We start from the raw sequence: 25,591 nt of genomic DNA, 5'->3' as shown, positions 1-25,591 counted from the left end.
GAACTGACTAATCTAGACCGCGTGGATCTGTGCAACAACGATCCAGTTGCTTGTGCAATATACTGCAACCGGCTCTTTAGCGTCATCTTAAACATCTTGAAAGACCGTCGCTGCTCCCCGTTTCGCCCCTACTACGTGATAGACTACTAAAACGGGTAGAGTTAAAGCAACGGGGTAGCCCACATGTGCACACCCTATTTTGGTTGAACGAGGCTCCCCGCGAAGAGCTTAGTGGACGCATGCCCGAGTCGATCAAATGATGAACCCTATAACCTCGCTCCACTTGACTGATCTGAAGCGCAGCCGCACTCAGACCCACTCGCACACGCACACTTGCTATAAACGAGGTCGAACCAAGTGTCGCTTCGGAGCCCCGTTCATGCCTAGTCAAACGACTCAAGTGATCGTTCCCTTCCCGCCAACCGAAGACGAGGGTGAGCGCAAACGTATCGAGAAGCTAAAAGACCACTACGACGAGATGCACGCCTGCCTCGAGCATACCACATTCGACAACATTGACCAGTTCTGGAACCGCTTTGGCGCGCTTAACGAGGACCATTACGTCGACATTCTTCGAGCCGGTGTGAGTCGTCCCTGCGTTTTGTACAAGCGGCTCCCGGAAGAGAAGTGGGTCAACCCATTCAATCCTTCGATTTCCTCGGTCCTCGACTCGAACATGGACACCCAGGTCATTCTCGATCACTATGCCTGTGCAGCTTACGTTGTTGACTACGTAAACAAGGCCGATCGTTGGATGTATAACCTGCACAAAGCCGTGACTGACATGATCGAGGAAAAGGGAGAGATGGGCTACCCAGAGGTGCTCAAGGCGCTCTGCCTCAACATGCTCAAGCCGGTGGAGATGTATGCTCAAGAAGCCGCGTGGTTTCTCCTCCGCCAAGACATGTCTGAGAAGAGCCGCGCTGTGATCTACATAGCCACGTGCTTCCCCGAAGAGCGAGTTCGAGTTCGCAAGACGAACAAGGAGCTCGAACACCTACCACCGTCTTCGACTGACGTGTGGCGAGAGAACGTGATTGACGAGTACCAGCGAAGGCCCGAAGAGTTGAAAGACGTTTGCCTGGCCGAGTTTGTGAGTACGTACACTACGAACCGTGAGGGCCAGTGCCATCTTCGCCGAACCGAGTGCGTGATCCGCTACCGCCACTACATTCTGGACGACGCGCTCAACTACCAACGAGAGCAAGTCTTGCTGTACGTGCCGTTTCGAAACGAACACTTGGAGATACTAGATAACAATGCATTCGCTAAAACTTACACGGAGAAGATGACCGACATAACCAAGCTTCAAGCAAAGTACATCTACGATAGTGACTGCGATTCGCTGATGGAACTTGCGCGAGGCATTGCCGAAGCCCATCGAGTTCCCAGTACACATGAGACTCAGTGGACTCGAATCCGCATAGAACCCGGAGACGGAGATGTGACGGGTCACGATGTAGTCAACAAGGTTTTAGCCGAACAAAGTGCGTATGCTGCCGTGCGAAAGCGGGAGGACATCATGGACACTGTGAAGTTCTACGATTTGATGCGCCTCACCAAGTCCGAGCAGCACGAGTTTCTACGAGAGCTCATTCATCGTCAGACTACGCCGGGGGCCGAGCCGCTTCGTGACTTCTTCACTGGCCCTGCTGGCTGTGGCAAGACGTTCATTCTAAAACTTGCCATGGACATCTACAACCGCTTCAACCCGGATCCCCCCTATAATTCCTACGTCATCTGTGCTAGTACGGGGAAGGCAGCAGTTGCAGTTGGCGGTACGACCATGCATTCGGCCTTGAAACTGTCTCGAAGCCGGACCAACGATGGGGGACTGCGCAACAGCGAGCTGAACACCTTCAGGATGGCGTTCCGAAATGTGCGGTGCGTAATAATCGACGACATAAGTATGATGTCTGCCGACCAACTGGACACCATAGACATGCGACTGCGACACGTGACTCAGAAGTACAACGAACCGTTCGGAGGTGTCGATATGATCCTGTGCGGCGACTTGCGGCAGCTGCCCTCCGTCCGAGCCAGCGAGATTTTTAAGAGAACGCGTGGTAGCAATCAAGTCTTCGCTTCGGAAGTGAAGTGGCACACCATGTCGTACTTCCCGCTAGTTCGAGTCATTCGGCAGAAAGACGCTCGTTTCTCTGGAATACTCACCAAGATCGGGGACGGAGTCGCACTGGACCCGGAAGAGCGGTCGCTGATAGAGAGTCGCTTCGTCACCGCCGAAGAAGCTACTCGACTGGCTCCCGATGCCGTGCGACTCTACTACTCGAACGACTCGGTCAATAAGTACAACGTCGAACTTGCAAAGGACGATGCCGGGGCCACCGAGATCATTGCTCAGGGCGATTTGAGAGGCTGGAGAACCGAAGAGGACCGACTTCGCATGACGTTGCGAATCTCTAATATGTCTAGCACTGAGCTCGGAAACATGCCTTCCAAGATTGTGCTGTCCGTGGGACGCCCCTACATGCTCACAACCAACATTGATGTGCTGGACGGGCTTGTCAATGGCTCGGTCGGTGTGCTAAAGCTGTGCGAGTGGGAACCGGACGTGGACTTTCCGAAGCGAGTCTTGATAAAGTTTGATGCACCTGGAACTGGACGAGTTGCTATCGTGAAAGCCAGAGTGGCTGCAGGCGATGCTCGATGACGAGGTCACATGATTCAGGCCGACTGGGTTCCGATTGAACCGAGGGTGGTCTCGATAACACTGAATACGAAGCGGGAGGAAGTGGTCAAGCGGAAGCAATACCCTTTGAGTCAAGCTAGTGCAATGACCGTCCACAAATCCCAGGGTGGAACTTACGGTAGCGTGGTCTACGACTACAGTAAGAAGCATCCTCAGAAACTCGTATACGTCGGACTTAGCCGTTGTACCGACTTCGAAAGACTATACCTGAAAAATGGGGACGGTGATTTCAAGTTTCATCATGTCGTTGCAAACGCTGACACCAGCTTGGCAAACGAGTTTGAACGACTGAAACGATACCCGCTCCACACGATCAGCAAAGACTGTCGAGCTGCGTTTGGCCGAGTGGGCGAGGGAGACTTTACGTTCACCCTGCTAAATGTCAGATCGCTTCACAAGCACGCGGCGGACGTTAACCACGACGAACTGCTGCGGTTGCCGACTTTGCTGTGCTTCACAGAGACGTGCAACGACCGCATACAAGTCGACGGTTACCTGTGCGTTGCCGACGAGTCTGACGCGGACAGAAAGGCCGGGGGGGTTAGCGTTTACGTGAAGCTTGGGCTCGATGTACCTGTCGAGCGAGTCGACCTTAGGAAAAGTGGTGGTTCCGAGAAGGGCGATGCTTTGGCTATACGTCTGTACGAATCGGTCACGCTAGTCTTGCTTTACATTGCCCCTAACGCTACTCAGAACGAGGTGAAGCAGTTCGTGAGCACTAAACTGCAAAAGATATACGAGCAGGGCCCCGTCATTGTGATGGGAGACTTTAACGTCGACCTTATCAAGGAGAAGTGGCTTGTGGAATACATGTGCACCACGTTTGGGATGGCATGTCTTACGATAAGGTGAGGCTACTTGCCAACTACAGTCAGAGGAACTTGTATAGACTTGGTGTTTGCCAACTTTGACTCGAAATGCCTGGACGACATTTGCAAGCCATTGGCAGTTTACCACAGTGATCACAAGGTCGTAATGGTCAGAGTTAGCAACACGCCTGAGTGGAAGGCTGGTGGGAGACCCGTGCACTCGCTTAGCGCTATCATGGAGAACTGGATTCATGGCTACACATGTGCCACGCTATCCCTTGATAATCCCCACGTGCAGCCCAGACCATAACCTCACCCTGAAGAAGAGGTGGTCTACAACGGCGAGGATGACCTCGACGAGAACCACCCATTTCCTCCTGCCCGATCGGATGACGAGGAAAATCGGCCATGTGACGATGATTGCTGCTACTGAAGAAAGTTGTACATAATAAAGCATTGTAAATACGTTATTTACTCACTTTGGCTTGGCTTTGCTGTCTTGACGGGTCTTCACTTGACCAGTCTTTGCTTGCCCAGTCATTGCTCGCTGAATCATTGCTGTCGAGTCATTGTTTGCTGAGTCATTGCTTGGCCGGGTACAGCCCCAAAATGTGAGCAGCTTGCACCAGTGGTGCAAGGCTGGAGTCACCAGCGGTTCTTGTGATCACCTAGTTTCCCCCACCTAGCTTCTCCCCGCATCCGACTGACCCGATGTATAATGAGATGTGCTCCCATATCGTGACGGCTGAGAAGTGTGGGAGACCGACCGGAATGGAAATGACACTTTGCCCAGCCACGCATAACTTTGCAACTTTGCAAAACCTAGAAACGACTTAACTTTACGAGTCTCGAAATAACCCCGCATTAACTTAGCCAAACCAGGAATAACCTAGGTGGGGCCGCCAGCTACGCTGTTTGCCCAGTCTTCGCGCCACTAGTGCGGAGCTGCCAAATTTTTTTTCCAAAGCCCGGAACATTGAGACGTAACGGCGGATAGTGCCTACAACTGTAGAGACTTCCCTCGGCCACTAGCAATTCTTCCAGCGTCCACCATAAAAGAACTGGTAGTGGGAAAGGGGAACCTCCGTTGCATGACGTGTGCTCTACTTCCGCCGCGTGGAGTTGAACTCCCCAGTGGGCTCGCTCCCTGGGAGGAGGCCCGGTTGCGGAGACTTCGAGTTGAGGGCGAATTATCTTCAGTAGTCACCCAAGCTTGGCCTGCCCGCTCCACGCACAGGGCTCCATCCTGGAAGACCCGCAGAGCTTAATCTTTGAATATGGAGTCCCCGGCACCGGTATATTCTAGCCTTTTGCGCAAAACAGCTGCAATGCTCAATCTTTAAAGACTTTCTGATGTGTTGTATAACAATTTATTGCAAAAAAGAGACGAATCTCTTGTTCCAGGCATCACAACCGGAAGCACGGTGTGACGAGATTGTCGGGAAAGTTAGGATCATGTTCCTTACCTACAAGATAAGTTCTACCTTTGTCTGCAGATCGAGTTTCTTCTGCGTTTCTTCTGCGTTAGTATTGCTAGTAGGCGGATACTCGCGTTCCCATTACGCGAGTTGACTACCACAAATGCAACATTTTGTTTTCGGTTGCGCAGTATGAAATGCGGCAGTGTGCATATTTTTGTTTCAGGTTACAGTTCACGTTCGCTTAAAGCTGCAGCATATTATTTTCCTACATACAGAGACAGAGTGTGCTCGGAAAAAGAACGGAAGTACAAAAAAAGGAAGGAAGCTCACACTAACGCGTAAGACTTGAAGGTAGCGAAGCTGTATGCAACCTTCACTACCATCACGACGGTTTAAGTCCACCATTGCAGCCGATTTGCTTCTTCGCTGCCGCAACGACCTTGACTCCATCATTATTGCTATAAATGCGAGCTTCCTTCATTTTTTTATGGACGTGATTGTCATTGGACGTCACCTTGAAGGGCCGTACTTTCAGACGCGACTTTCTCGTTCTGAGCAAGTGTTGCCACGTTTACGCTGAACGGTAGTTTTTTTCGTTCCGAGCAAGTGTTGCGGCGAAAACTAGGGTTTTTTTTTGCCAATCTTAGCCAATTTTCCTAAGTGGGTATGCTTGGCTTGACAAACATGCGCAGGGGACGATGGGCGCTCTCCGCGAGGCATGCACACACGAGCGCCCGGCATTTTCTTGTCTTTTTTACCTGCCCGGCGGTCGCCGCAATCTTGGCCAATGTCCCTAAGTGGGTATGCTTGGCTTCAGAAACGTGCGATGCTGGGCGGTCGTCGCGAGGCACGCGCACACGAGCGCTCAGCATTTTTTGTTTTTTTTTTAACTGCCAGGCAGTGGCCCCGAGGCACGGGCTCACGTGTGCGTGCTCGGAATTTTCTTCCAATTTTTAACTGCAGACACAAAAATTACGATTTCGTAAACAGCTTCGCTGTTAAAAAGAAGAGAAGAGAGATAGAGCAATCTTTAATGAGTCTGGCGATGTCAGCCGAGCTAAACCGCCTGGCTTGCTACGCCAGATGACTGCTGTGACAATGATGTTTATAATGATGAAGATGAACACATGACTTGAACTATTTACAAAGTCTGATGAAGGCTTGTGGATTTTACATAGGCCAGTAAAGCTTTTGTGGCACGAAAGGCACGTTTGGAAGAATTCCAGGGACCTAATACGTCTCTCAGTTCTAGCCCTACGGAGAGCGGCCGGCCCAGAGACACTGCAAGGCACACTCTTTGCTTACTAAATCGCGCACAGTCACAAATGAGGTGTTGCAGATCTTCACGGACACCACACTGTGGGCACAGAGGCGAGGTGGACTTACTGATTTTGTAGCAGTAGTATCGCGTGTAGGCGACGTTCAACCGCATGCCGTGGAGTACTGCTTCATCATGCTTCGATATTCCAGGTGGCATGCTAACGTTACAGTGCGGGTCGATAGAGTGGAGGGGCGCGTAATGATGGGATGCGTCTGCCCAAAACGAACGCTGCATGCTCCATGCCACACTGGATGCAAGTGAAGAAGCATCTTTCCGAGAAAATGGTACCGGTACTTGTGGTCCACGTTTGTTATACGCTATGAATGCAGCAGCGTCCGCCTTCACATTTCCAGTTATTCCGCTATTGGAAGGAACCCACTGGAGTGTTATTTGATGACGCGCCTGCAGAGATTGAAGATGCAAAGCATGTACAACAAGCACAAGCTGATCGTTGGGGAAAGACGCCAAACATTGCAGTGCAGCCCGAGAGTCCATGAAGATGGTCCACACGCGTGCAGGCTGCTCGATGATATAAGCCAAGGCCAGCCGCAGAGGTGCGATTTCGGTAGCCGTAGATGAGGTTTTGTGGCTTATAATGGTACTGAGGGCGGTGCGAGATAAAGGTATCCACACCACGACAGTGGATGATGTGGATGACACCGATCCATCAGTGTACAGATATATGTGTGTGTACTCCTATGTGTAGTCAATATATTCAAGGGCAAAAAACCGCAGAGCGGCAGGCGGAATATGCTCCTTGCTTGAAATTCCGGGCACTGTGGTCACTATTATCGTTGGGAACATCCAGGGCGGATGCAGCGGAAGAACTGGCGGCTGGTAGTGATGAGGCAGGAAGTCACACACTTCAGGGACCTAACTTGGCGCTAAAGGGTGATCACATTGCCTTGCCACAATCCGCAGTCGCACGCGAAGGAGTTCCTGCGCGCCGAGAGCCAAGGGTGACAGGCGTCGGCACTCCGTCAGTGTTCCCACAGTCGAGGTAGTTCTCGGGACACCAATGCAGGTCCTGAATATCTGTGCATGCATGGACTGTAGAGCCTTTATCGTTCCTTTAGAGAGAGTGGCCAATACAGGGATGCTGTAACGTATCGAACAGACGCAGAACATTTCGTATAGCCGAAGGAGAGAGTTAACAGAGCAACCGCCGGAGTTACTAGAAAGCATAAGGCATATGCGGGCGATTGAGGAGAGCTTCTCCTTGAGATGGCGGACATGAGGTGACCCGGTGAGGGACCTGTCGAATGTCCCCCCCAGAAACCTATGGTTGGAAACTTATGGGATGTCATTGCCTCCAACAGTGAGCCCTTAGTGCGTGAGGTCCTGCTTCGTAAAAGCCAACGCTGCACATTTGCTTGCCGAGATTTCCAATCCTCGTGCTGCCAAGAACGCTGCAATGGAGTCGATTGCTCGCTGCAGTCTCGATCGTAGCACACGCCTGTTACAGCCAGAGCTCTATATGCAGATATCATCCGCGTACAGGGAGATTTCGACCGACTGTGGCAAGCATTTCTCCAGCCTATCATGGAGATTTGGAAAAGTGTGGGGCTTATCACCCCTCCCTGAGGAACACCTTGGGTCACTCTGTATGGTGCTGAGTCACCGCTGTCTGTGGACATGTAGACGTACCTATCCGAAAGGTAGTCTGATAACCATGCGTACATCTGGCCTTCGATACCTGAAGATTTCATAGCCGAGCGAATAGCTTCATGCGCTACGCAGTCATAGGTTGATTTGATGTCCAGGAACATGGCAATGGTGATGTTTCGCCTATATTTGGCTTGTTTGATTCTGGTTGCAAGCGCGATGGCATTGTCAATGCTGCTGTGGCCTTTGCGGAAACCAGACATCTGTGGCGGATGTACATTTCTGACTGTCAGATCCCAGTCTAAGCGATAAAGCACCATCTTCTCCATTATCTTGCCTACACAGCTCAGGAGGGCTATGGGACGGTAGGAGTCGATGGCAGTTGGAATTTTCCCTGGCTTGAGAACAGGCGCAATGCGAGCGTGCTTCCACCTTGGCTCTAGACGGCCAGTCTCCCACGAGCGATTAAAAATGTTTAGGAGGAACCTTTTCCCCTTTTCGCCTAAAAGGGACAGGGTTGTATATACCATAATTGCCGATTCATGTTCCGACAAAACTTATTGCCCAATGAACCTCGCGAATAATTTCGTTTGCGACAATTTAAATACAAGACACAGTTGATTCGAGTTAAAGAGATGAGTGGCACCCAGTACATCCAAGCAGTTCTTATGCTTTATGAATGCCACAGCATAAATGTCCATTTGCACGCTTGAGGCCCTTTGCTTTGCGATCCACCCTAACGCTTTCGGATGGCTTCGGTCTGTCTCCAGCGCATTGTTCTCTGCACATTCTTGCCGCCCCCTAATGGGAGAGTTGATGACGGCGGTGAATTTCGCTGCTTGTCCGTTTGCTCGCTTGGCTGGGTTCTTCAGATCCCTCCATGAATGGTGTACCGGCACGGATGGCCACCTCAGGCCATTTCGATATGGAACGCTTTGAGCTTTGGAACCTCTCCCGCAATGAAATGTTCCTCCAAAAATTACTTTACTGCCCAAGATGCCCTTGCCAGTGCTCACGCCTACTCCAGCTTCGTCTCCCAATGCGCCATTGCAACTTTTGATTTAGGACAACAGAAAACGTGTTTTGGAGAGCGTATACCATTTTATTTTCACATAGTGGCCGATGAGGCTTAAAGCGCGATATAATGTCTTAGGTTTTCAAAAACTCCCTCTGGTCGCTTACTTGTAGTGGATATTTTTTCTCAGCACCTTCGAAGCGAAGTGCTTATATGCAGACAAAATCGTCGCAGCAGGCGGGGAAATAGCCTGTTCCCTTCTTCCTCGTGCACTTTTCATCTGGTCCCGGGAAGATTTCGGGACATCTGAAAGAACGGCAAGGTTGTATCAATGTGGTACTTTCGCTAAATCAGGTACATGCAGTTTATCAGTGTGGACGGCTGTCGACATTGAATCAGAAGTATTGTCCATGTTGAATGGTCAAGCAGGGGAAATCAACACGTCATGCCAACCCTATTGGTTAAATCCATTATATAAAAGAACATGCTACCAGCCTCAACCGTGCATTTTTACTGGAGTGGCTAAAACGCAAACATTGGATAAAAATTTACACCATCTTTCCGCGAGGGGAACCATGGGGTAGATGCGACGCATCGGGGGTTGCCGTTGCGTTTCCGTTGTGTTAGCGATGTCAGCGTGTGGATTGCTGTTTTTGTTTATCCTATTTACGAGCATGTTCACCCCCGATGCGTCGCATCTATCCCATGGTTCCCCTCGCGGGAAGATGGTGTAAATTTTTAACCGAGCGCAAGCTGCGCGCTAACGCACAGCTGGCACGGCGACGGGAGCGAGCGCAGCCGAGCGCAAGCTGCGCACTGACCGCGCTGACGCACAGATGGCGCTGCGGTGAGAGCGGCGGAGCGCGCAGCTGCCGTGGAGAGGAGAATGGGGGAGGGATGCGGACTACGCCGCGACAACGCGGGACAAGGCGAGTTAAAGAAATGCGTTGCATCTAAAAATTTGTGGACCCCGCGCATCGGTGGGAATCTACCTAATGTGAAGCATGCATCGTGGTATGCATGGATTGAAAGGAACTCGTGAGTGGCATTTTTAAATGTGTGATTGTGCTTGGCGTAGTTGCTGATTTGTCAGAACGGCGAGCATTCGGTGCTGATTCAAGAACTGCGAGACGGAGCGAAATAATTTACCATCCTCCCTTAAAGAGAGCTGATAGAAGCGGGAAAGCTGAAAGTGCGTTTAACCTTCGCTGAAATGGCCAACCTTCGCTGAAGGTGCGTCCAATCGATCCTCAATCCTTCAAAGACCGAAATCGCAAGCTGACAACGAACCCGTGTGACGATTTTACGTGAAAACAGGTAAACACATCTACGAACGACTTAAACGTTACCGATACGTGGCTGATGAGATAAAGGTGTACTACTGTACTCCTCCTTCACGATCGATGCGTGTATTGTGTTATCTAGAACCGTTCCATTTTCGCGATTTTCAAGTGACCATTTCGACACAATGGAACCCTGGTTTCACGCACGCACCGCGTGTTCAAAGATCTTATCAGAGCTCTTCGGTCGACCAACTGGTCTATGGGGAAATGCATTGGTTGTCTGACAGAACGCCATTGGTCCCACTAAGAAAGCACCCCGCCGTAGTGGCTCAGTGGCTAAGGCGCTGTGCCGCTGAGCTCAAGGACGTGGGTTCGATTGCCGGCCGCGGCGGCTGCTTTTCTGAAGGAGGCGAAAAGTGTAAACGCCCGCGTGCTCGAGATTTCGGACCCCGTTAAAGAACCCCACGTGGTCAAATTTTATCCGGAGCCCTCCACTACGGCGCACCGCATCGTCTGTGTAGCGTCAGCGCGTTAAACTTCTTAATCAAGCAATCAAATCAAAACCCCCTAAGAAAGCTTTCGCTTTAAAACGTTCAAGGTTTCGACCTCCCTGGCGAAGACGCGGCCATCTTAAAGTGCAGGGAACCTGATAGACGCATGAAGTGGGCTTCCTCAGGCGCTATGCCATCAGTCGCTTTCCCGGCCGACCACTCTACCTCGGTACGGGGAGGACAGCGTTATCTGGTATAACTTCTCCGGGAGACCCCCTCGCGAGTTACTTTCCCATCCGGGCCACCTATGAAACTCGGGCAATAAAGGAAACATTTTGCAGGCTGTCGATGTCCGACTGTCTGCGGGTCGCGTCGACAAGTAAAAAAATTTCCGTCTCGAGTTTTTCGCGCAAGTTAGTAGCTCACAGACTAATGTAGGTATCTTGGGAAAAATTATACCGCTGTGAAGTGGTAAACGGAACAGAATTCCCGTCGTGGCCACGACAGAATGTACGGACCAGATACCCTATATGGACTAGCCAGCTGACGGGCTGGGTGTCATCAACGTGAGAGTAAAAGAAAAAAAAACCTACCGCCTTTACCGTGCATATTTCATAAACAGAAGCCGCTGAAGAGGCGGCCATTGCTCTAGACAGGAACGAAGGCCGTCGCTTCGGAGACTGCAGTTGAGCACCTACCACCATAGAACCCTCCTTCGTGCGATTTGCCCTACCTAATGTGCCTTCTATTTTAATCCTATGCCGATCCCACTGTACCAACAGATATGAGAGCGCCAGAAGCCCCGAGACCTTGCCCCACTACCCTCACCCTCCTTTGAGCAGTGGGTGAACCGCGTGGTGAGTCCCGATTTTAAAATACAGCCTGAACTGGTGACGAGGGCCTGAACCGCCAGCCGAGCCGACTTGGTCGTAGACGATTAGACACCCGTCCCATTCCTCCTGGGCGGATGCCCTGACATCTCAACTTAAATTCGAGGAATAGAGATTTGTTCATCATCGCCTTTCTTGGAAATGTCATTTCCTCACATTCACACGGAAAGACGAGGCCATTTTCGTATAGACTGAATAGCTTAAACGCACAAATGTACGCAAACAAAATCGCTGCACTTGCTGACAAACTACATTCCGCGCTTGCTATCTCCGTTTTAGAAATACGGTGGAACATCTCTGAAGTAGCTATTTACAAAAATAGTAACCGAAGCGATTGACTATAGATCAGCTACGTACGGGATACCGGAGAAACCTCCCTCCTGTGCGTTGCATTGAAACCTCATACACGGGTCATCCGAGTCAATGAAATCTCCATCGGGATAGGCTTTGTTCTTCCAGACACAATGGGCTGAAAAGAAAAAGAAAGAACAAAATGTGAGTTTGAGTGTTCGCCATGAGTGCCGAAAGTGCGGAAAAATTTTGTGGCAGATTCAACCACGAAAAGTTTGCCATTAATCTACCTCGAAATAGTCGAGGAGTCAGGGGCGCGATTATACGGCAGACACATCATATTACGAGTGTGTAGATGAGCTGTGTAAATATAGACAACCACATACACCCCCCAAAAAAACACCAACCGACCTACCTTTTACACTGAGGACAGTTGGGTCAGTAGGGGGTGAGTGTGAGGCGTGCCAGGTGTTCAGTGTGTTGGGCCTCGAGCTGCCCAGATTGGGTGTAATGTAGCCCAGTTGAAGCAGTTTCTGTGGAGTAGTGAAAGCTTGCTGGCCAAGTGCGACCTTGTACGCCTGACGGATAAGTGCGCCTAGCTTGCTCTGTCCTAGAGGTTTGAGTCGGATGTAGGGGGTTAAAGTTTCTGAGGAGGCTACGGACTAGGGTTTGTACGAGGCGGAAGGTATCTTGTTCCCTCAGGTTGTGCTTGTGTGTACAGAGTTGCCGCATGAAGGGGACGAGTTGGGAAATTGTGCCTGGAAATTGGCAGAGCAGGGATGCTCTTGACCCAACAGCGTGAGAAGAACTGCCAATGATGTGGACGTCTCTGAATGACTCGAGGTGGTACCGTTGCATCCGAGACTTGAGAAAAAGGTTAGGAATAAAATTTCCGGACGCTTGCCTTCATAACAGTGAAAGGGGAGGCGAGCGAAAGAGGGAAAGGTGGGAGATGGTTGGGGGTGAGTTGATTAAACACATACACACATGCACAAACACACACACATACACAAGCACGTAACATCAAGGAGAAATGAAAAAACGAACGTTGCAATATAAACAGGCACACCCAAAATCGAAAAATACTGCTGCGGAGGTCAAATAATGGCGCTCAATAGGTACAATTGGAAAGCCACATTTCGCACCTTTGTTACTGTAATTAAGCCACGCGTCAATCTGACCTGCATGGAAGCAAGTAATTCTGTTTGAGTTCTGGTTCATATTTTCGTGATCGCATTTCAGCTTTTTTTGTTGACCATGATTGTACATACAGGCGCGCATACACAAGTGTACGCTCACGAATACACACTACCACGCACACAGCACAGTACACGCGCTCACATTTACGTGCACAGCCGCACCCACAGGCTGCCCTTTTTTTCCAACAACTGCAAAACCAAGGTTATCACAATTTCGCCCATACATTCCGAGGGTTATTTAGGTTTTCCGCCGGCTAGCCTTCAAATCTGAGGGTTACGACGTAACGGAAGACGGCCTACGCATCGTACGTCAAGCGGCGGGTACCTAGGACCCACGAAACATGCTTCGCGAGTTTTCCGCGAAACCGGCAGATGTGCAGTAATAGTTCTTTCGCAATACAAATAATAATCTGGCACTTTAACACCTACCCAAAGGATGGTATAATTATAATTAACTTAATGTTCATTACGTTTTAATCAAAATATTCCCCCGTCTCTCCTGCTACCGCTGTCTTCCCGGTGTCACAACAATGAATGAAGGTAAGCACTCACTGTTGTTCACGGCAACGGGTTCCTCAAAAGCGGTCGTCGTGGCAAGCAGCCCCGATATGCAGAGGAGCAGGAGCAGCATCCCGATTTCCCGCGTCTGGGCAATCCGCAAGATGTCGCCCACGATGCTTGCGTGCGCTGAAATGGAGATGAACTGGGGCTATCTTTTATCCTAGTCAAGTGTCTCTTAGGGAATCTTTCTCCAAATGAAGCGTCTGCAGCGGCAATGCAGATGCCTTTTAATACCAAACTCAGCCCGTACTGAATGATGGAAATACGACTATGATATATAAAGTCCCCCCCCCCCCCAATTGCAGTATTAGCAGTATTATGGAAAGTGTAAAGGGGAGATGAACTTAACGAGAGGACATATATGATTGGCTCTTAATGCTGGAATATTTCTTTCGCACTATTTAAATCGTCCTATCGTCGTGACTCAAAGGGGACGCAAAAAAAGACAACAGATTTTCAGTGTCTTTCTTTTTTAACGCTGCGGTCGACCTAGCACTGTCCGCCGCGGGCGGGTTTTTTTCTGATGTCGTTCGTGTAAGGCGCTGTATCGAGGGCATTTTTAAAGCAGGTGTTCGGCGGAGGCTCGAATTTCACATTTTTAGCAGTTAGACTTTAGCAGGAATCCAGAGCAGACTGTTTTAGTAGGGAAGGGTTGCGCTTCAAAGAAATCAAATGTGTTTAGTAGTTATGATGCCGTAACTTGATAACTGCTGAATTATGGGGTTAAAAGTATGACGTGCCATATGGCTGTTTTTACGCTCAGTAGCCTTGTTTTAGAGCATAGCAAAACTCTCAAATCTGGCTAATTGAGAACTATTCCCAAAATGCCGTTATTCCGTTGTTGCCAGTCTTGAAGTCATTATGACAATGTGTAATTCCACTCACTATCACTTTTCCCCAAAGATCCAAGTGGGAACCTGGCACAACAGGAGGACATTCTCCGGTGCACCACGCGAGCCCTCATACGCTCGTGTGGTTCAAACCTCCCTAGTGACTGAACTCCCCGAGAGGAGGTTGCGCTGCGGAAAATACGCGCTGGGATGGCCCTTACGCCATCTGTCACTGCCTCCTGGCCATCGCAGTACCGCGGCTCATACGACTCTACCTGGCCATTCCGCGACTCCGCCGTACAGAATGTGAATGTGCAGCATCTGCTGGGGACCTGCCCGGGACTGCATCAGGTCCGATTACGGCACCTTCGTGCGACCGGCCTCCACCCTGGCCGCCCTCTAGACCTGCAGCGCTGGGTTCAGGGAGCATTTCATCGGTAACTTCTTGACTTTATACACGAAGCAAACTTGTTCGTGTACCTGTGAATCGTGCACCGTTATGTCGCAGGGAAAACTTTGAATTAAAAATAAAAGTTGACGTTGGATTATAGCCTAATAAAACAAGATAATAGGGCGCTTATTTCATATACATGAGGGCATAACTCGGCAACCGCTGTGGCTATTGTTTCAGTTTATTGTTTCAGTTATTATTGCACTTTAAATTTTACAGCGCATACATAACTCTAGGAGGTCCCATAGTCACAGACTGGGGAGGGACCACCTACCAACAAGTACAAACGAAAAGTACACCTAATGCGGTTAACATTAGTAACAATCCTAAAAAAACAGAAAAAGAACATGTTTATACAATCAAGTCAAATACTGTTACTAACAATTAAAAGTATTATACAAAAAGGTAATTAAAGGGGGATATTCATCGGCATACCGCATGTACATAACAACAATCGGTATGGCAAAATGATCCGGCAAATCTTCCTCTTAAAAGAATGAATTGAAGGAGATGATTTAATGGTTGGGGGTATTGAACTCCAGAATGAAGAGGCCAGAACGTTTGCACTTAGGTTGCTGTAGTTAGTCCTAGATTTTGTTAAGAGATAGTTGTGGTGTGAGAATCGAGTGGCATCAAAATGCGGGTTTTGATTTTTAAATATTAACCAAATTTCCTTGACCAAATTTATAAGTTCGGATACAAGGTAATATTTATTTAAGTAACCAATTGACAAATATTAAATCTGCAGAGTAATGTCAACGCATTACATGAAAAACGGCTGTAAGTAATTATTCTTAAAGCTTGGTTTTGTGTGCGCTGTAAAGGTGCCGAGTTTGATATGTGTGGCCCAGAGAAGAAATGCAATATGAGATTGATTGATTGATTCAAGCCTTTATTGGAGGAAAGGGGAGGCCCGGGGGCCGTGCATGGGAATATGAGATATGGCTGTGAAGAAATGCATAGTAAAGTGAGGCTAATACGCGCTCTAAGGTGCGACTAACTTTCGTTCACGATCACAGCAACACTTAAACGTTGCTTTTTGATATCAATGTCAAATTAAAATTTTTGGCAGTTAGACTAATGAGGTCATTATGGCATTACGTAATTTTTGACACTCCCGTAAAATAACCCATGAAAAGATGCTAATTTATTTCTTTAGAACTAATTGACATCTTTAATTCCATAATTCTGTAACCGCTGGATCATGTGGTAAAATCCTCATATGTAATAGTACTATTCCCTCACTGTAGCATGGCACTAGCCTTTGTTCGAGATTTTAGAAACACTTAATACTTAGTTTATTGGTATCAACATGCAGACTAATATCTTTTATAACGGGTCATGAAGTCTCCGCTGTAAGAAGTGATGATGATGATGATGATGGTTTAAGTTTAATGGCGCAAGGCCGACATGGGCAAAGAGCGCCAAATACAAAGTTATTTGATAAGGAGGGAAATCGGATAAAGTCAGTTAAATACTATGAGCACGGCTGGTGTAAAGGGCCAGGGTGAAGAACGTGAGTGGTTAAAAGATAAATACGGTGGCTGGTGTATAGGACCAGGGGTAAAACTATGGGTGATAAGAGATGAGTTGTAAGAAATGAACTTCAGATAGGAACCTTAAGGTTCGCTGAACAGAGAACATGGCATCATCTCCTAAGAAGTATGACGGGTGTTGAGGAATATGTCGTGTGTGTAGTTGTGGGAAGTGTTTTCGTCGTGTAATGTCGAGTGCCTTACATTGTATGAGGATGTGGATCACGGATAGGGCCTCTCCGCACCTGCTGCACAGAGGTCTTGGAGATGCAGTGAGAAGGTGCGAGTGCGTTGCATGAGTGTGCCCTATCCGTAATCTAGCCAAGGCGACTTCAGTGTATCTATTGCGTGTGTCGGTGGTGTATGGTCCCAAGTGTGGTTTTATTACGTGCAACTTGTCTGTTTGTTCGCTCCAGTGTGTTTGCCATGTTTTGCGAAGTTGTTGTCTGATGTGTGGTTTCACGTCGGTGTAGGGTACTCTGGTTATGTCTACTGTATTCGAGAGTGTAGCAGCAGCAGCCATTCGGTCCGCTGCTTCGTTCCCGGCAATACCACAGTGGCCAGGGACCCAGCAAAGAACCAGTTCAAATTTGCGTACATACACAGACATAATACCCTTGACAATCAGATTGACAACGTGGTTTTTCGAAGGCACTGTTGACGACAGTGCCCGCACGACACTGAGGGAGTCTGTATATATAATGGATTGTGGGATGTGACTTTGAAGGATATGATTAACAACAAGAAGTACACCGTAAGCCTCTGCCGTAAATATACTAGTATGACTATTCAGAGTTTTGGTGACACTAAGGCCGGGCCCATGCGCCGCGCAGGACACAGAGGTGGAAGTCTTAGAGGCATCCGTATAAAATTCAGAGCACTCATACTTCTGCTGCAAATACAAGAAATGCTGCAGAATTGCACATGTTGGAGCTCGGTTTTTATCTACATGTGTGAATGATGTGTCGCATGAGACAGGGCGGAGATGCCATGGTGCTATGAGATCTGTTACAGAACTTTGGATGGTATCTAAAAAGGAGACAGCAAGCTCTGACGCTTCCTCTCTAACTCTGTAAGAGAAGGGCGCAGAGAACGATGGTCGATTTAGAAGGAGTTCAGTCATGGAGGTATCATGAAAAACTGATTTAAAAGGATGGTGAGGCATGGATGAAATTTTAAAAGCATAAAGGAGGTCTGTGTATGCTCGCTGACGTTGTAGGTTCCATTTGTTGCACTCTACATACAGGCTTTCGACTGGACTAGTCCGAAAGGCGCCACAGGACAAGCGGAGCCCTAGATGAAGCAGAGGGTCCAGCATTCTGAGGGATGTTTTAGTGGCTGACCCATAGACAACACTGCCATAGTCCAATCGTGAGCCTATCAAGCTGGTAAAAACACGCAACAGAAGCTGTTTGTCAGCACCAAAAGAGATGTGCGAGAGAACCTTCAGGGTATTCATTGTTTTTAGGCATTTATGTTTTAGTTGTTTTATGTGTGGGATGAATGTGAGCTTTTCGTCAAAGATTATACCTAAAAGCTTGTGTTCCTTTTTGACAGGAATCGAGACACCGTGGAGTTGAATGTCTGGATCCGGCCGGATGCCACGCCTCTTGGAAAACAAGACACAAGTGTACTTCCCTGGATTAAATTTAAAACCGTTGCTGTCTGCCCAACCAGCTAGCTTGTTAACACCAAGCTGGACTTGGCGCTCGCAGACAGACAGGTTACAAGACTTAAAGCATAATTGTGCATCGTCTACATAAATTGAGCAGGAAATCGACGGTGGCAATGCCTTCCTGAGGGAATTCATTTTCACAATAAAAAGGGTGCAACTTAAAACTCCACCTTGTGGCACTCCATTTTCCTGCACATGCACGCTAGAGAGTGCAGTTCCAAGTCGCACGCGAAAGGTCCTTTCGGACATGTAACTGGAAAGCGTGTTTATCATGTTGCCCGTTATGCCAAAGGACTTCAGATCGATGAGGATACCATACCTCCAAGCAGTATCGTACGCCTTTTCAAGATCAAAGAATACTGTCATACAGTACTGCTTGTGGAGGAAAGCATCTTTGATATAAGTCTATAACGCAACGAGTTGATCGTTGGTAGATCGTCCCGCCCTGAAGCCCGCCTGGCAGCTCTCGAGAAGACCATTGTACTCTAAGAAGTGCACGAGTCTCCTGTTTATCATCTTCTCGAAGAGCTTACACAGGCAGCTTGTCAGGGCAATGGGACGATAACTGGATGGAGAGGAAGGGTCCTTCCCTTCCTTTAGGATAGCCACCACTATGGCCTCCCTCCAAGAGCGAGGGATGTGCCCCGAAAGCCATATGTTGTTGTATAGATGTAGGAGTGTTTCAAGAGTGTCTGGGTGTAGGTGTTGTATCATGGTGTATGTAATCTTAAATGCGCCTGGAGCTGAAGGTTTGCACGTGCTCAGGGCCGCCCTCAACTCATAGAGAGTGAATTCAGAGTTGTAAGAAGTTTTTGATTTGTCTTTGTCGTGTAAGGGCTTTTTTTCTGCAGATGTTTCGTGTTTCATGAAAGTGTTTGTGTAGTGTGCTGAGCTGGACACGTGTTCGAAGTGTTGTGCAAGCGTGTTGGCCTGGTCTTCGAGTGTGTCCCCTGTTGTGCTAACCAGGGGCAGGTTGTGTGTCTGTTGTCCTTTTAGCTTGCGTATCCGTGTCCAGACTTTGTGAGTGTCCGTGTATGAATTAATGGATGTCAAGAAGGTGTGCCAACTTTCTCGTTTTGCCTCACGGCGCACACGTTTTCCAAACGCCTTGGCCCGTTTGAACAAAATGAGGTTACCCGACGTGGGGTACCGACGAAAGGACACCCCACGCCTTGTTCTGGGCCTCTCGCGCCAGCCTACAGTCCTCATTCCACCACGGCCTCCACTGGTTGCGCGGGGCACCAGAGCCGTGGGGAATGGACTTTTCGGCGGCGTCGAGGATGTGCGCCGTGAGCAGTTGGGTAGCTTCTTCAATGTGTAGGTGTCCTATGGATGTGTGGTGTAGTTGGGATGTCTCTGTAAATGTATTCCAGTTAGCCCTTGCTTCATTAAACCTTTTATGGGAAGATGGACTGCTCGGGCCTGTACCTATACACGTTAATGAAGTGGGGAAATGGTCACTACCATATGGGTCCGTGCCCACACCCCACTCAAGACATGGAAAGAGAATTGCAGAACCAATAGCCAGGTCAACATGTGAGAATGTGTTGTGAACTATGTTATGGTATGTAGGCTGTTTATTGTTGAAAAGGCATGCTCCAGAAGATGTAAGAAATTTCTCTATCAGGCGACCTCGGGCATCCGTTCTGGAAGAGCCCCAAAGAGAGTTGTGAGCATTAAGGTCGCCTGTAAGGATGTATGGTTCGGGCAGCTGGTCAACCAGCGCCTCAATGTCGGAGCTCGTAAGTGCAACATCAGGAGGAATGTATATGGAGCATACCGTTATCAACCTATTAAATATTATTGTGCGAATGGCTACAGCCTCAAGGATGGTGTTCAAGGTGACAGGGTGGCATGCTAAGGATTTGCGGGCGATTATGGCCACACCGCCAGAAGTGTGTGTGCAGTCATCCCTGTCTTTCCTGTATATCAGGTAACTATTCAAGAAATTTGTGTGTTTGGAATTCAGATGTGTTTCCTGGACACACATTAAACTTGGCTGATTGGCATGCAGAATCTCATACACGTCGTCAAGATTATTCAGAAGGCCTCTGCAGTTCCATTGAACAATATTTTCTCTTCCCATTATGATGTATTAGAGCTACTGGAGTGTGACTATTTATGTAGGGTCTTTCGGGGCTTGGACTCTTGGACGTGTTTTCTTTACCTCATCTGGAGGTTTAGATGGAGGGACCCGCTCCTTGCGCTGCAGAGCAGACAGGAAGGATCCCACATCCAAGTCATCATCTGATTTGGAAGGGGTACCCGGCGTACCGGACCCCCCGGACTTGGCACCCTTTGTGGTGCCCTTCGTTTTGGCCGCGACCGCCAAGGGCGTCAGGAGCGCCCCGGGTGGCACAGGCGGTGCCGCGGAGGTGGGAACTGCTGCGGTTTCCTCCGTCTCCATCTCCTCCGGGCCCTCGCGTGTGCTTTGGGCAGGTGGAGAGGACGAAAAAGAGGGTGCAGCATCCCCAACGGACGCGGATGCCACCACAGCCGCTGCTGGCCCAGCTAGCGGTGCGGAGGCGGGTTGGGCTACAAGAGGCAACCCAGGGGGGGGGGGGGGGGGGGCGGCGGTGGCGGCGGGACCAAGTCCGACTCGCGGTACTGGGTCCCCGCCCAAACAAGACGCCGCTCCGCCCCCCGGCGAGCTGCGTCGGCGTACCTGCCCAGAGGGAAGGAGGCGAACCTCTTCCGCGCCTCTGAGGAGGTGATGTTTTCGGTTACCTTGATGTTTATGATTTTCTTTTCAAGTTGGAATTTTTCACATTTCCTGGAGTAGGCTGCGTGTGGACCCTGGCAGTTTGTGCAAAGAGGTTGTTGCACGTTACAATTTTCGGACGCGTGGTCGTGCTGGGCGCATTTCGCGCAGGTAAGTCGGCCGCGACAGGAGTTTGTGCCGTGCCCGAACCGTTGGCACTTGAAACAGCGCCGCGGGTTCGGGATGTAAGGCCGGACTGGACATCGCACTAAACCTGCATTGATGTATTCCGGAAGGTTCGACCTGTCAAAGGTTAGGATGAGGTGCTTTGTTGGTATGTGTTTATCATCTCTTCGTATAGTTATTCGCCTGACCGCTGTTACGCCCTGGCCGCGAAGGCCCACCAGCAAGTCGGCTTCAGTTTCATTCAGTAGGTCATAGTCGGAAATCACGCCCTGGGAGCTGTTTAGGCTGCGGTGGGGCGTGACTCGGATTGGCAGATCGGCGATGCTGGTTTGCGCAAGAAGTTTTTTGGCCTGATCCTGGCTACTGACCTCGACAAGAATTTCACCGGTTCGATGTTTTTTTGAAATGAGAAATACGGACTGTGAAGCAAGAGGTTTGGATTGGTCTACAGATTCCATCACGATGAAGCAAGGATAGTTGTTCGGTTTCGGAGGACTCAAGTCTGGAAGTGGTGGAAAGGAAACTTCGGTGCGGCCCTTTTCGGGGGCCGATCACGTCTGGGGGGGGGGGGGGGGGGGGTTTGGAAAATGCCATATGATACATTGGAAAGCAGGGGACGGGGGTACTTTCTTCCACAACCTTACCCTGATAGCTGAGGAGGTCCCGGAGCTCCCTGCCTGGTAGACAGACAGGGAGCCCATCCGCCGGAGCTTGACCTGGGCTCCGACGGCCACCGTTTGAGGCTTCTACCCTTCACCTTTAAACACATCTCCACGGTAGGTTACAGTTTATGTTGGGGGCTCGGGGTCCGCGGTGTCGCCAACACCGTCACCATGAATACTCAAGGTGCCCCGTGCGGGGTGTAAGAAGTGTGTTCACTTTAAGTCTCTTCAGGGTGCAATAAACGATGTTATTTTGTCTAAACTGAGCAAGTATTTTGCATACTCTTAATCTTTCCTAAAACGTACAAATGGCTAAGCCTTGTTCCCGCCGACATGAATTAATAAAGAAACGTTCCCATGTCCCATCTGATAAACGAGGCTAAGTATTCCCATCACCATCAATGGGCATGGCGATGTGAAATCGAATATGCTCACCAAGCCCGTTCCGTTTATTGTCAGGTGCTGCTGACCGTTGCCGTTGTGTCTGGCATCGCTGGACAGTCCCCATCTCCTGCGTCACCTGTGCTTAGCCTCCTTCTGGCTTCCCGCTTCGCGCACGTTTGAATAATCCTCCCTCAGAAACGAAGCGCCTTTCTACCAACTGGCCTACCAAGCGTGCGACACCACGTGACGCCTCGGTCGACTACGTCACCAACGGCAGCAGCAGCAAATCATGGTCCCCAACGTTTCGCTTCCAGAGGGCATGGCGATGGGTAATCAACTATGCTAACCAGGCCTGTCTCGTTTGTTTCCCAGGTTGACACTTCTTACTTCTCGGAACGATCTAACAACAGGTTCCCCGTGATCCTGCCGTGCCCGCGGACATGTATGATTATTGCGTATGTCTGCCTGCTCGCTTGTAACCTTTTGCTCTGCGGTGATAATAATACGAGCCCCGGCCCGCATGCTGAAACTTAAAATGCAAAGAAATTGAAAGGGACTAAGTTATTCATATAAAACGATTTTTCTCGGGAAACACTTAGAAAGAGGCAGCTGCTGCGGGAAAGTGCTAAGCTGGATAAACAGAGCGGAAAAAAACGTGTACTTGCTCAACGATAAGCTTCACATTGACAATGACGTTTGCGTTTGGGATGATATGGAAAACGCGCGTGTCAAAGTTGATTCAATTGTTGGTCCCAAGTTAGCAAATGACAATCTACTGCCATCTTCCCCGATAATTTTTCTCTCTTGAACCTAAATGCAACAGGCATTGGAAATAAAACTACTAAACTTAAATATACCCTGCTAACCCATGATCCTGACGTGACCGCAATGTCTGAGACTGGCGTCATGACTACGATGTTATTCTCCTCTTCCACGGCATTCATATAGGCCTTCACGCGGCGGCGGTGTCGCTGTTCTTGTCAGACGTAAAGTAACTGCTGACTCGTTAGATAAGATAGATGGCCATGAAAGTTTATGCCCGCACATAAACTGCAATGGCAACTCATTTATTAATGCGTAGCATTCTTTGCCGAGTGCACCCACAGCCAGGACCATGTAACACGCTGCATTTCCACAAAAATGCTGATGTTGTGGAAGTTCCATCTGTAATCTCTATAATGGCGTAAATGAAGATAACTGGTCGCGCGAAAGTTAAAAAAACTAAAAAAATTTGAAAAAATTAAAAAAATTGCGGTACATGGCAAAACGTTTAACGCATGGCATTTCCACAATAATGCAGATTTCGCGAATGTTTCACATGTAATCGTTATGATAGCGCAAAGGGAGATAATTGGTCGAACGAAATACGGAAAATGGAAAATCTTATAACGACCTGTATTACCACAATATTGCAGATTTTGTGGAAGTTTCATCTATAATCGTTATATGAGCGTAGAGGAGATAATTGGGAGAAAGAAATTTTGAAACACAAAAAAAAATAAGAACAATATAAAAAAACTACGGAAAATGGCGAACCCTGTAATGGCCCTGCATTTTCACAGTAATGCAGATTTCGCGATAGCTCAAAATGGAATCGTTATAACAGCGTAAATGGAGATAATTGGTGAGACAGGATTTAGAAAAACAAGAAAAATTGAGTGGAAACAACTCGCCCTCAAGACAAGCGGCATAAGAATGCTACGCTTCAGTAGATCATTCCCCGAATTTTCGCAGAATTTTTTTCTTATTGCAGTTTATCAGCCGCTTTGCCCCGATGCCTCCTTCTTGACTAAACTATATCATCACGCATTACAATCCTCCAAAAGTAGCACTATTATAGCAGAAGATCTCAATCTTCCAAACTGGCCTTCTTTTTCTTCCTCCCCTTAGGATGATCACTTTGTATGGAACATCATGCTTGCACGCTGTCTTAATCAAGCTGTAAATATACCTCTCTGAATACAGAGAATCTCTTCTCGACTGTCCCTGTGTTTTACAGTGTCATTTTGCCAGAAGTGGATGTTGCAGTGGTGGATGTCTTATCTGACCATAAAGTTGTAATTTTTACGTGTCGACAAGGTGGGCGGTTAGCGTCTGATTCCGAAAGAAAAACTGTAAGGGACTTTAGTAGGGCTAACGATGAAAGTGCTCTGCATTACTTACGCTTAGAAGTTGACAACTTCGCCTATGACGATGTCAGGTTCCTATGGGATTAGTTTCAAGGCATTTGCCGTTTCTGCATTGATAGCTTCGTTCTAGTGAAAACAAAAAACGTGCGCCGCTCAAACCCATGAATCACTGGCGATATTGTTAATCTAGTTCGCAACATAAAAAGGTTAACAAAAAGAAAGGTAAACAATAAGTTGTTCAGAACCCTAAGTAAAGCGTTAGCCCATAAAAGTCGGGCAACTAAGCGATTTTTGTATTCCACCACCCTGTTTCGTTTTATTAAAACTAATCCTTCAATCTTTCGGGGTCACCCGAATGCGAGGGGAAGTCGCAACATAAATTGTATAGAGGCAATGAAATTATAACCGATAAGCAGGCGATTGCCGCAGAATTCGATTGTTCTTTCCAATTTGTTTATTCGGATACAGTTCTTCGTTATAACATTTGAGAGATACGTAATCCCACCGAAGTGAACTCTGAATTCATCAGTTACAAAGGAATCGATTCAATGTTACTTAGAGAGAGAGAAGAAAGTTCTTTATTAGAGATTACTTAATCTTAAATTACTTAACCTTCAATTCGAATCCCCTGTCAGCCCCGATAAGATTCCAAGTGTATGTTTCTCTGTCGCTACGCCGAATTCATAGCTGCATTCCTGGTTGTTATATTTCGCTTACCTTTTTCTGAAGGTGGTGTGTCCGTTATGTGGCGTATTGCATGTACAGGTACAGTGGCTATCTTTAAAGCTGGTGATCGAGCCGAGGTTGCAAACATTGCCCAATTTCGCCCCTCAACTCATGCAGCGAAGTCATGGAGCATATTATTTCCAACTATTTTGTATACTGTTTAAGTCCCGCAAAATTATGTGCGGAATACCCTACGACCGCACAGAGTACATCATCGTCCATGCGCATAGCATTTACAATCGCAAAAAATCACACATGCACCGGCAGGATTCGAACCTGTGTCTGGTAGATCAGACAGAGTTAGTGTCAGTCCTCTTACCCATTGGGCTACTTTTTTTTCTTTATTGCCAATCTCGGACAGCAACACCAGGTACCAGGTACAATGCCGTGAGTTAGTACCCGACAGTCAAACGGTTTACTCCCTCGCCTGTAACGGTGCGGAGTACCTTAGGACCTCCCAATGTCCGTCCGCGTCCATCCGTGCGCACAAAACCATCGAGCGAAAATCAAGCGAAATTCGATTTGAGCCGTGAGCTGCAGTTTCATTTAGGGAATCATCAAGGTGCAACTCACGGCTCAAATCGAATGACGGTTGGGGTCCAACTTGGATATCATTTCGGGTGCCCGTACTCCGCACCCTCGCCATCATCCACGGAGTGGAGATGCTGCCATTTTTTTAACACTTGTCCAGCACGGTTTCCGTAAGGGCTTACCTA

General features: G+C 48.6%; 1 protein-coding gene across 1 annotated transcript; it reads left to right on the top strand.

Annotated features, from left to right (window-relative positions):
• Window positions 1-379: 379 nt before the first annotated feature.
• Window positions 380-2,671, top strand: LOC144175301 (uncharacterized). The gene has a single exon (XM_077704384.1). The coding sequence runs from the start codon at window positions 380-382 to the stop codon at window positions 2,669-2,671; it is 2,292 nt and encodes a 763-aa protein (XP_077560510.1).
• Window positions 2,672-25,591: the final 22,920 nt, after the last annotated feature.

Source organism: Haemaphysalis longicornis, unplaced genomic scaffold, assembly GCF_048455015.1.
Source record: "Haemaphysalis longicornis isolate Haplotype H1 unplaced genomic scaffold, Haemaphysalis longicornis Haplotype H1 scaffold_3, whole genome shotgun sequence".
NCBI lineage: Eukaryota > Metazoa > Arthropoda > Arachnida > Ixodida > Ixodidae > Haemaphysalis > Haemaphysalis longicornis.
The sequence above is the reverse complement of the archived record's forward strand: the minus strand, read 5'-3'. Positions and strand labels throughout refer to the sequence as shown.

Coding starts and splice junctions, on each gene's coding strand:
- LOC144175301 (XM_077704384.1), top strand. CDS start 380: ATGCCTAGTCAAACGACTCAAGTGATCGTTCCCTTCCCGCCAACCGAA.